Source organism: Rutilus rutilus (genome assembly GCF_951802725.1).
Source record: "Rutilus rutilus genome assembly, chromosome: 8".
NCBI lineage: Eukaryota > Metazoa > Chordata > Actinopteri > Cypriniformes > Leuciscidae > Rutilus > Rutilus rutilus.
The window spans coordinates 32,933,728-32,946,304 of NC_140222.1; the positions used below are offsets into that span (position 1 = coordinate 32,933,728).

General features: G+C 39.2%; 1 protein-coding gene across 6 annotated transcripts in view; it reads left to right on the forward strand.

Moving 5' to 3' along the window:
- Positions 1-12,577, forward strand: part of crebbpa (CREB binding lysine acetyltransferase a) — a 51,089-nt gene that overhangs the window by 35,054 nt on the left and 3,458 nt on the right. For 2 of the 6 annotated variants that reach the window (XM_084416947.1, XM_084416949.1), the window contains exons 14-30: positions 79-315; positions 2,475-2,621; positions 3,541-3,721; positions 4,120-4,238; positions 4,354-4,593; positions 5,886-5,974; positions 6,764-6,844; positions 6,996-7,052; positions 7,472-7,549; positions 7,647-7,714; positions 10,267-10,417; positions 10,721-10,867; positions 10,980-11,093; positions 11,178-11,343; positions 11,456-11,623; positions 11,774-11,935; positions 12,103-12,384. In XM_084416947.1, coding sequence (XP_084273073.1) covers positions 79-315; positions 2,475-2,621; positions 3,541-3,721; positions 4,120-4,238; positions 4,354-4,593; positions 5,886-5,974; positions 6,764-6,844; positions 6,996-7,052; positions 7,472-7,549; positions 7,647-7,714; positions 10,267-10,417; positions 10,721-10,867; positions 10,980-11,093; positions 11,178-11,343; positions 11,456-11,623; positions 11,774-11,935; positions 12,103-12,384 — 2,487 coding nt within the window. Of the gene's footprint in view, positions 1-75; positions 316-2,474; positions 2,622-3,540; positions 3,722-4,119; positions 4,239-4,353; positions 4,594-5,885; positions 5,975-6,763; positions 6,845-6,995; positions 7,053-7,471; positions 7,550-7,646; positions 7,715-10,266; positions 10,418-10,720; positions 10,868-10,979; positions 11,094-11,177; positions 11,344-11,455; positions 11,624-11,773; positions 11,936-12,102; positions 12,385-12,577 lie in introns of all 6 variants that reach the window. The other 4 variants (XM_084416946.1, XM_084416948.1, XM_084416951.1 and 1 more) reach the window with 2 other exon arrangements.

A 12,577-nucleotide genomic window follows, 5' to 3' on the forward strand; every position in this document is an offset into this window, starting at 1 on the left:
TCATTCCGCATGGCGATTTTCCCCTCTTAACATGTTTTGTCCCTGCTTGTGTGCGTGCAATCTCTCCTTCCCCAGCAGCAGCCGAACGCTAACCTCCCCCTGAATGCACTTGGGCCCTTGGGCCCCTCACTAGGCTGCCCCGCGCCCCCTCAGGCTCCACTCCGCGCCACACCACCCCCCAACGCCACCGCCAGCACCACTAACCTGCCAGCAGCACTGCAGCCCAGTCAGGCCTCCACACCCAACCCCGCCCCTGCTCAGGGCACCCCGCCCCACATGCAGCCCCAGGCGGAGCTGCCCCTCCCTGGAACACCGGTGAGACCCCGCAGAGCGGTCCTCTAATGACCGTTACCAAACCTAGTGAGCTGCCCCATATAGGCAGCATCCTGACCCAAATGAAACCTTATATCCAACTCATTCAGGACATGGACAGAAATGTTTTAGGCACCACACAAATTGCACTTCTTATGAAACTAGGGCTACATAATTTGTAGGAATTAATTGCGATTTAATTCTCCCTGTTTCTTTGTTTAAATTTTTTTAAATTAAATCGCAATTTAAAATGTGTTTTGTTTTGAAGAGTCCAGGTTTGCTATGCTTGTTTGTAGGGCTGCACAATTTGGCCCAAGTATGTGTGATTTTATATATCAATATGACTATAAAATAATAACCCTAAACCAGAAATAATAATACTAATAATTATTATTATTATTATTACTAAATAAAATATTAAAAGAAAAGTAACATTATTATCGTGATATTTTTCTGTAAAATAAAATCAAGTATTAACGAAAAAATAATATAAACTTATTTTACGGTACAACTGTAAAATTACAGTAATATTTATGACTGTCTTAAAGGGATAGTTGACCCAAAAATGAAAATTCTGTCATCATTTACTCTCCCTCAAGTTGTTCTAAACCTGTATGAGTTTCTTTCTTTACAAAATATTGAAGAATGATATTTTGAAGAATGTGGGTAACCAAACAGTTGACGGTAGCCATTGACTTCCATAGTATGAAAAAATATATATACTGTGGAAGTCAATGGGGTCCATCAACTGTTTGGTTACCCACATTCTTCAAAATATCTTCTTTTGTGTTCAGCAGAACAAAAAAAAAAACACTCATACAGTGGAACAACTTGAGGGTGAGTAAATGATGATTTTCATTTTGGGGGAGCTATATCTTTAATATCTTAATTTTCAAATGGTAAACCATCAAGCTTTTATTTTGGTAAATTTTTTGCACTCTTTGGTAAAATTTTTCAGTTCATTCTGCGATTGCATTTTTCATGAAGGATACATGAACTGCTGCATGATTTTTTGGACGAAAGCTGACTGTGGTTTCGCCTCGCGTCGCCTGCATCCAGGCCAAAAGTTGCTCTTGAACACACAGCAAAGACTACAACCAATGGCCAACTGGCAAGTACGTCCTGTGCGCGATATTTTTTTTTTTCCCAGGATGGTAGGGGACGACTCATGAATATTCATTAGGGAAGTCATCCCTGATTGGTCTGATGACCTACCCCTACCCCTAACCCCACCCCTAAACCTAACCGTCACTGGGGGTCTGATGACCTACCCCTAACCCCGCCCCTAAACCTACCCGTCACTGGGGTTAAGACCAATCAGGGATGACTTCCCTAATGAATATTCATGAGTCTTCCCCTACCATCCTGGGAAAAAAAATATTGCGTCCTGCGCCTGCGTGAGAGGAAATAACTCCATACCAGCAGGTGGCAGTAGTTGTTATTCGAAATTCGTTCCATTCCTTATTCAAAAAGGGAAACCGGAAGAGCTAGGACATAAAGCAGTGCTGGTTTACCTCTTGACTATCGTTAACCATCGTTTGCTTGCTGCGTAACTTCTATTTGTCTTTTTGTGTACTAGTTCACTAAGCCAATCAGAGTGATCACTGCCACCGACTTGCTTCGCTACCGATTCAACATGCTCGGTTGACCAAAAAGCTGCCGACAGGGGTCTGACTAGTGCTGACAATGCAGAACACATTAAAAAAAAACACAGTGTATAGACACTCAACGACGGCCTGACATTGGCCAACGGCTTGGTGTGTAACGGCCTTTAATGTTCGGGAACTTTTGCAGTTATTCAGCAAATTTTTGTGGCCGAAATCCAGTCATTTTAATAGCATGAAATCGAGGTGGTAAAAGATTTACCCATGCTAATTTCGCAACGGGTCTTTCGCACATTCCGCTGTGGTGACCAACAGAAATCTGATTCATACATCACTATAAAATAGACCATGGACCTTTTTGCTCGTGAAATTTCGCCAACTTTAGGGAAAAAGGCTCATGTTTGACCTCAGTAGGCCGCTCACTAGGTTTTGGAACAAAGTTATGTTATTGTAATCAAGCCAAACTGCTAAAAATTAGACGGTAATTTTTCAGTTTTAAGACAAAATTCAAATGAAAATGTTTTAAAGGCAGTAAATCAGACACTCTCTCTCTTTCAGAGTGGTGAAAACCGTGTACCCACTCCAGCATCAGCAGCCAGCGCCGAGCTGCACTCCCAGCATGCCGTGCCTGACGTACCGCCCAGTGACACTAAAACAGAAGAGCAGGACTATGACATAAGCATCAAAACAGAGCCCAAGATGGAGGTGTGTATTATATTTATATATTGTGTATATATGTATTGTATTGTCTCAGGTTCATCACAAATGCTGGCTATCAGACGCATCACTGCATATTATATAGTAGGGTAAATTGGCCGTCACTCAAAGTGCGCAGGATGCCACATTGGCATATTTTTATTTATAAAGCTATTTTAGGTCTTTTGCCTTCTTATATCTGTTTAAAATTTGTTCATATGCAAAGTACATATCATTTAAGATCTAGCGACAGACTAGTTTGTAAGGTACCAAGAATGAGGACAGAAGTAGGAAAGAGGAGTCTGTCTTACTATGGCCCTTCGTCCTGGAACGAACTCCAGTCTAGGCTTAAGATTGGTGCGCTAGTTTCCTTAGCTGTTTTTAAAAAAAGATTATCTGACATGCTGACGGACATGTGCACTCGTTTTAATTAATGGTAGGTAGATCTAGACTTTTAGTTCTTATTTCGTTTGTTTATATATTTTAAACTCATTGCATTTTTTTTCCCTTTTTTTTTTTTTTTTTTTTTCCTATGTAAATATTTTGTAAACTTTGTGTAAATCAGTATTGTATTTAATTTATATCATGTATTGTTTTTCAGCTCATGGTTGGAAATTGTGCTATACAGGACTCCCTTGTAAAATAGACTGTGTCTCAATGGGACTTTTAATACTTTAAATAAAGGTTATATATATATTATATTCAGATTTCTGAATAATCATGTGAGCCTGAAGACTGGAGTAATGATGCTTAAAATTCAGCTTTGAATCACAGGAATAAGTTACATTTTAAAATATATATTCAAATAGAAACCATAATAATGTAATTTTTGCCTTGATGAGTATAAGACTTAAAAAAAAAAAAAAATCCCAACCCCAAACTTGGCATGAGTGTGTCAGATTCTGATGATTGTTCTGGTCTCTGTTAGACGGAGGACGACACAGGCTCCCTATTGGCCAAAAAGGAGGAGCAAGAGGGTTTGGAGGCCAAGCAGGAGCCAATGGAGGCGGAAGACAAGAAGATGGACTTGAAGACCGAGACCAAAGAGGAGGATGAAAGCAGGACAAACGGCACAACGTCCTCTTCACCGCCCCAGTCTCGCAGGAAAAGTATGAACCTATATTTCTCTTCTGTGAGCTCTACAATTCTCTGTCCTTTTTCAGAGAATTTTTTTGTTGTTAGTTTCATTAAAGATACCATATTATGCCCCTTTTCAAAGTCTTCATTTTGTTTTTGGGGTCCACTAGAAGAAGAGGTTTTCATGCTTAAATGTTCACCAATGTTAATTATTTTTCACATATATTCAATTGTTGCAGCTTTTCATTCATTTCATTTCAGGGAGTTCAGAAACAATGAGCACTGATGTAGAGAATGACTCTTTCTGGAGTGACTTGGTGCTGAATTATGCACTAAAGGAAGTTGAAAATGTGAAAAAGCATAATAGGTCCTCATTAATCTTTTGTCTGTCCCCTGTCTTTTGTGTTCCCTGCTCTCTCTTTCTTCTCAGTCTTTAAGCCGGAAGAATTGCGGCAGGCGTTGATGCCGACGCTGGAGTCTCTGTACAGGCAGGATCCAGAGTCTCTGCCCTTCCGACAGCCTGTGGACCCGACACTTCTGGGCATCCCTGTGAGTCTTAAATACATACGTGCTTGCATCCCTGTGAAATGACTGGAAAATATATCCATAGTACATATGTACATATTTGACTGAATTATGAAGGTGTTTCCTTTCCTGCCTTTAGGACTACTTCGATATCGTGAAGAACCCCATTGACCTGTCCACTATCAAACGCAAACTAGACACGGGTCAGTATCAGGAGCCCTGGCAGTACGTAGACGACGTGTGGCTGATGTTCAACAACGCGTGGCTGTACAACAGGAAGACATCGCGCGTGTACAAGTACTGCTCTAAACTGGCGGAGGTGTTCGAGCAGGAGATCGACCCGGTCATGCAGGGCCTCGGCTACTGCTGCGGGAGGAAGGTGAGATGATCACTGACTTTCAGCTCCGATTCTGTTGTCATATTAATTCCACAGATAATAACATAAAGTAATAATAATGTGCAAATAAATGTATTATTGAATACGGAACTGAACAATAACACTATTGTCTTGTAAGAGCTGCTTTACTGCAGAATTGAAGGTTTGCATATCTGATTGTGTTATTTTCCTGTTATCACTGTAAAGCTGCTTTGAAACAATCTGTATTGTATAAAATGCTATATAAATAAAGGTGACTTTACTTGATTTTTTTAAATAAATGGTACAGTTATATTGCTGCGCTATTATTATTAATAATAATTATAAATGTGCTAATAAATATGTTGTGTGTGTATTATTGTATAATAAATGGTTATCCAATAATATCTCTCCACAAAAGTAATAATAGTAATTATAGTGTGTGATTTGTTTTTTTGTTTTTTTAAATATATATTTATATTTTAGTTTAATAAATGGTTGCTTTATAATATCTTCACAAAAATAATTCATAAAAATGATTATAAAATATCAATAATGTGTAGTAAAAATAATAATAATGTGTATTAAATATATCATTGTTTAATAAATTGTTATCCAATCATATTTTAATTTCCACAATAATAATAATACTTGTGTGCAAATAAATGTATGCCGGTATTAAATATATAATTGTATAATAAATGGTTATACAATACTTTTGCATGACAATAATGAAAATAATAAATGCAAGCAAATGTGTATTAAATATTTTAGAAATTGCATAGTAAATGGTTATACAATATCTTTCCACAAAAGTAATACATTTATATTAAATATATTATTATATAGTAAATGAGTGTGCAAAAATCTCTCCACAAAGATTATAATAATAATAATGATAATAATGATGATAATCAGTAATAATGGGGAAATAAATATACTATTAAACAATTACTGCAAAAAAGTGGATTTATGGAAATGTAAAAATAAAGTGAATATCTAACACATTAAATTTTTTGACATGCCGTAATTTTCAAAGCATGTTATCCACATCACAAATTATGCAGTTTTGTCTATTAATTATTAATTTGTTATTTTTGCCAACATACTTTTGGTTCAGTTTTTGTGGTGCAAGTAATAGTAATACAACGGTAGTTCCATTATTGTCCTATTTTCAGTGCAACTGTTGAAGAACCTCCAGTATTTTTATGTTATCTAGTCAACTTGACTCATACTGGTCATCAGTACACAAACTGACATAAACAGGATTTTCCAGTCATGTTTCTAAACATCTCTTTTCTCCTCTCCTCCAACAGTACGAGTTTTCTCCTCAGACACTGTGCTGTTACGGGAAGCAACTGTGTACGATACCCAGAGATGGCACTTATTACAGTTATCAGAACAGGTAAGACGACACGCTTGCCATTCCTTGAGGTAACATCCATGTTGTCAACAGCCTTAAACGTTTAAGAGGACACTTGCAATTCAAGCAGATGTGCTCCCTGACATGTGGTGTGGTTTTTAGTTTTGTGTGCGTGCGGTTTGGCACGGAGCGATAATTATTATTTTTTTGATTCGTCAGATCATACACTGGCATTAAACCTCCCTGTGTGGATATGTGTACGCTAGCATAGTTTACTCTCAGGCCTGTTCACATGTATTTGCTAAACATTCGAGGCATACTCGCTCTCAACCCCCCCTCCCCCTTTTCTCTTTCTTCACGGTTACTCAGTTTGAAGTCTCCAGCCAGTCTTAATTTATTGGCAGTTGTAATATTTGCACTGGCACATTTATGAGTTTTTCTTCTTGCTGCAAATTGCCTGCTACCTCAGAACAGGCTCCCTTGCGCCCCCTGTAGCAAAGAGCATGTCACTGGCAAACAGACACAGCCGCTCTCGCTCGCTTATACACTCACATCCACTGAATTTGGTCCTTTTTTTTTATGTCGGCATTTGGCAGAGTTTCTCCTTATTCTTAGTTATATACATCCTGGCATTAATGTTTCCCAGTTCACTCTTGGAAGCATTCACATTACATTTGCACTGTGATATTCGACAGGCATATCATGACATTCAGGGAATAATCATCATACAAATGTTAATAAATAAATCGCTCTTGTGTGAATTGCTTGTGCACCTCCATGTAATTCCTGAAGTGATTCATGACTCAACTTGTGTTTATTGTGACTGTATAGGTATCATTTCTGCGAAAAGTGCTTCAACGAGATTCAGGGTGACAGTGTGACGCTAGGAGATGATCCTGCTCAGCCACAGACGTAAGTGATTGTTCCCCTTCTCTTTTAATAGTTATATTCAAGCTTGGTTTAGGAGATTTTATGGATCAAAATCATCCAGAAGAATGAGTCTTTTTTGAAACCTTTGAATGTCTTGAATGTTCAATCTATATCTGATCTTCTTTGAATGCAGCATGATCTCTAAACACCAGTTTGAAAGGAAGAAGAATGACACGTTAGATCCTGAGCCGTGAGTAAATGCTAAATTATGTTTCCCAGAATTCCATGAGGCAGCAATCAACACACTATCAAGTAGCACATGCTCTAATAGAATGGCCATATGGTCGGTATTGCCTCATACAGTTGTGGCGCCCCCTGTTGTAACCAACATAGGGCAAACAAACACTCCCACCACACAAACGTAGCACTAACAGTCTCCAAGTATCAGTATTATCCTAAAGTTGTCCAAGTCCACACCTCCTACAAAGGCGCAATTGCATTGGCCTGCTTGCAAATGCGTAAGAACTGGAGGAAAAGAATCCGAATGATGTTTCATCTTAGCTACCTGCACTTGCAGTTAGTGATTACACATTCAGACACTTGCCAAAGTGAAACCTGCCAGAATACAGAGAGCTTATATCCCCCGTTAATCAATTTTCCTCTTCTCAGGTTTGTTGAATGTAAAGATTGTGGGCGGAAGATGCATCAGATATGTGTCCTGCATTATGATGTCATCTGGTCTTCTGGGTGAGTTTGAAAGCGCCTCAGAGCGAACAGTGTTGCTTTGATATCGATTCTGGACACGATGTGGGAAATTGGTACTAATGAGCGTTTCTCTCTGCAGTTTCATCTGTGCTAACTGTTTGAAAAAGAGCGGAAAGTCGAGAAAAGAGAACAAGTTTTCAGCAAAAAGTAAGTAATAGGTCTGTTCATGTGATGCATTAATGTTAAATGAATAGTTCACCCTGAAAACTGAACATTCTGTCATCAATTACTCACCATCATGTCGTTCCAAACCCGTAAGACTTTCGTTCATCTTTGAAGCACAAATGAAGATATTTTTAACGAAACCTGACAGATTACTGTCCCTTCTTTGAAAGTCCATGCAACCAAAACTTGGATGATTGAAAAAGTTCATAAAGACATCGTAAAAGTAATCCATATGAATTGAGCGGTTTAATCTAAAGTCTTCTTAAGATATTTGATTGGTTTAAAGGTACAATATGTAAGAATTTTGCATTAAAATATCCCAAAATCTCAAGGCCAGTGTTATATATTTTGTTAAGTTGATTACTTACAATATCCCAAATGTTTCCAACTATTTTTAAATCGTGAGAAAATTGCGATTTTAACCAAGGAAATGGGGCGTTAGAGCAGGGGGGAGCTGGGAGTCGCCAGTCAATTGCGTCATATCCGCGTTACCCTCGGTTTCCGCTCGTACTGCGTGGAGTCCTGGACAAATGCGGAAGTTGTAGTTGTAGCGTCTATCAAGCAACAAACGTTAGCTTGTTTCTTGCAGTCGTTATGGAACACAACACAATTATTCTTTACTGATTGCAGCTGGTTCTGTCGACAAAGCATGCTTAATTTTATATTTTCCAAATGTAGCATTCGGTAATAGTTAAGTTTATGTAAGGGAAGTATTATTGCTTTAGATTTTTGTTTAGTTTATTGACATTGTTTATCACGGTCTGGTGTTTATGGCCATGTAAATAAACATAGCATGTGTTATACATAAAGATTAATCAGTATTTTGGCAAATGATGTGGGTATGTTCGAATGTACTTTTACAACAATTGTTTAGAACGCGTAAAACTGCGCCGCGTTATCACAACAATGAATTCGACATACAGTAACATCTATGATAACCAATTTAGTATTAAACCTGATTTTCTTGCGGTTAATTCATTTTAATGAAATAAAAGTGTGATGAGGTACAAGAGTCAGGAAGGAAGAAGACAGGGGTCGGCGTGACTGGGTCTCATACTTTATTAAAATAAAGCAAAACAAAAGTCGCGCACAACGCGCATTCACCGTGGCAACCGCGACGGCACAAAACAGTTAAAAAATGAGAGCTCGGATCCACCGGTTTTCTTTCTCTGCGTCCAATTTTCTCTTCAGTCTCTCTCTCACGTTCCAGCGCGCGGCTTATAAGCGGTCTCTCCACGCCGATCACTGCAATAAGACACAGGTGTTCGTCATTTGCACTTGACCTACTTGCGTCCCTCTCGTCTCTTCTCTCTCCCATTACAGACTAGGGCTGTTGGAACGAATTCCGAAATTCGAATATAATTCGAATATTAAAAAAATCAATACTATTCGAATGCTGAAGTTCCTATTCGAATATTGCTTTTTTATGTTTTTTTTTTTTTTTTTTTTATGCAATCTTGCCTTTCTTGCCGCCTTGGCACACACATGTGAAAATTAAATGCTTTTGTTTCGTCTGATAAACAATAAAGTTTTTGAATCGTAACACAATTGTGCACGTTATCCACGCTGTATCATCATAACAACTGTCAAAAGTCGCGGAGAGGAATGTCTCCACGGTAACGGAGATCAACAATTTGATTCTCAGTCCACATTACAACGTGAAAACGGCGTCTTCACTTTGGAGTGCGTTTTCATTAATAAAAACGCCGTCTCATTGTGGACGGAAGGCCAAAACGGAGAGGAAAATATACGTTATTTTTTTTATGACAACTTACAACCTGACAAGCTAGGCGATCTGTCCGAGGAACCGCCGCTAAAACAGGCAAGAATGACTTATGTTCTGCCTCTCTCTCTCTCCTCATCACGGGGCTCAACTGCTACCAGCTGTCCGCCAAAAGGCAATAACAGACAAACTGACGGTTTATCTGTGAAGATATGAGACCGATCAACATCACGCATTGGCGATCCATAAGACTGTGTAATGTCGTAAATATTAATAATAGGATGAATTTGAGCATTTAATATTCGAATATTATTCGAATATTAAATAAAATAAGGAATGGAATTCGAATAGTATTATAGAGGAAGATTGACAGCCCTACGCGCTGAACCACGCCCCCCTCGCCACAAAAAGCATGTCATTAAACGCAACATTTATAAAAATAAAACTTAACCTCATCCATGAACATGATTTTTCGATTCCCGTCTGACTGATTTACATCAACGGTGGAGTTTAAAACGGCAGTTCCCATCATTCCACGCTCCTTCACATCGCCATCAAGCTACGCCGTTGTTGTTGTTTGGAATGTAGCGCCCTCTAGCGGCAAAAAATTCGTGCATATTGTACCTTTAAATGATGGACATATTTAATTTAGCCTTAAACATTGATCATCACACACACAAAGCACATCAAATGGAAACATTTGCATGTTTGAGCTCCATTTACCATATTTGATGGTGAAATCTTTCAGGTTTCATTAAAAACTATCCCTTTAAAATTGTTTTTGTGCTAAATGTTGTCGTCTTCAATCCAGGGTTGCAGACAACGCGGTTAGGCACGTACATAGAGGATCGGGTGAACAAGTACTTGAAGCGACAGAACCATCCGGAAGCTGGAGAGGTGTTTGTGCGAGTTGTAGCCAGTTCAGACAAGATGGTAGAAATCAAACCTGGCATGAAGGCCAGGTAAATTTAACCTTGCTTACCTTTTATTTTCCTATAAGCCAGTCTCACAATTTGGTGTTTTAACCTTCAGATGATCATTCAGAGGGCAAGTATGGATGCCAAAACCAATCAGTTAACTGGTTTGGTTGCTCTGTATATGCAGTGTTGTGTAAAGAAAAAAATCTTGTCATAGACTTATTTACCTGATCAAAGTTTCACCCGTTTCAATATTGGTTCATTAATCAAAATGTTGATGCTGTAGTGGCGTGTTAATATTTGTTCTTTGAAAAGGTAAAGGTGGCTTAATCCCCTGTTTCGTTTCAGGTTTGTAGACACAGGAGAGATGTCTGAGAGCTTCCCCTACAGAACCAAAGCACTTTTCGCCTTTGAGGAGATTGACGGAGTGGACGTGTGTTTCTTCGGCATGCACGTTCAAGAGTACGGCTCTGATTGCCCTTTCCCTAACACCAGGTAAACTCTTACCCAAGTTCTTTAGCGAAAAACAGATACTTAAAGCAGTGCTTATAGTGCTCGGAATGCAATGAAGTTAAAAGTCTCTCTTTGTCTTTTTTTACCTACCTAGACGGGTGTACGTATCGTACCTCGATAGTATTCACTTCTTCAGACCTCGCTTGCTGAGAACGGCAGTCTATCACGAAATTCTCATTGGCTATTTGGAATATGTCAAGAAGCTTGGGTAGGTTTCACCATTTACTTTTTACTCAAGTCCAACAAGTACAGTTGCCATTCATGCTCTGAACTTTGAACATTTCCACTGTAGATACGTTACGGCGCACATCTGGGCATGTCCACCTAGTGAAGGTGATGACTATATCTTCCACTGTCACCCTGCCGACCAGAAAATCCCCAAACCCAAGCGCCTGCAAGATTGGTACCGCAAAATGCTGGACAAGGCCTTTGCCGAGCGAATACTGCACGACTACAAGGTATAGCAGAGACCATATGATCTTTTTGTAAAATAAAAACCAATTCATTGTGTATGTATGCCAACGAGTACCTCAGTATATGGTATAAATGAAAGGTGTTTGTATTTGATAGGATATCTTTAAGCAAGCCACAGAGGACCGTTTGACGAGTGCAAACGAACTTCCATATTTTGAGGGTGATTTTTGGCCCAATGTATTGGAGGAGAGCATCAAGGAGTTGGAACAAGAGGAAGAGGAGAGGAAAAAAGAAGAAAATACGGCTGCTTGTGAAACTCCAGAGGTGAATGAGAGAAGCCTTTTTTATAGATATTTTGATACTCTGTAGATGAATGTACATCTCTGGCCTATATGATGTTTAAGTAATTTCTGTTGTTTTATAAACCTGAAACGTCCTATTTAGACATCCTGACATTTTCCTCCTTTTTAACAGGGCACGCCAGGGGACAGTAAGAATGCGAAGAAGAAGAACAATAAGAAAACAAATAAGAATAAAAGCAGCGTGAGCCGAGCTAATAAAAAGAAACCTGGGATGCCGAATGTAGCCAATGACCTTTCTCAGAAACTCTACGCCGCAATGGAGAAACACAAAGAGGTCTACTATATGTTCTTCATCTGACCGTTAACCTGCTCTCTGAGGCATTGCATGATTAATTTGCATTGATTGTTTTGAATGTCATCTTTTGATATGCATGTAAGCCAAGTGATTTTCTTGGGAATAACTTGAAGAAACCTCTTACCTGTTCCTACTTGTTCTCCCAGGTGTTTTTTGTAATCCATCTGCACTCTGGGCCTATAGTCAACTCACTACTACCCATCATTGACCCCGATCCCCCGCTGACCTGTGACCTGATGGACGGAAGGGACGCCTTCTTGACATTAGCACGGGATAAGCACTGGGAGTTCAGCTCTTTGCGGCGCTGCAAGTGGAGCACCATGTGCATGCTGGTGGAATTGCACAACCAGGGCCAGGACCGCTTTGTCTACACCTGCAATGAATGTAAACACCATGTCGAGACACGTTGGCACTGTACTCTTTGTGAGGTAAGATCCAAAGGCTCCTGTAACATGCTACAGCTGTCTTTAATGATCAGTAGTGGATGGGTGCGTTTATCGGTTTTATTTTGATTGGAGCGCAAAAGAAATAAACCTCTTGGGAGTATGAAACTTAGGGAAACTTGGGGATAGCTATTATTCTACTAGTAGTGTAAACAAATCCTTATATTTTTTTTTGTCC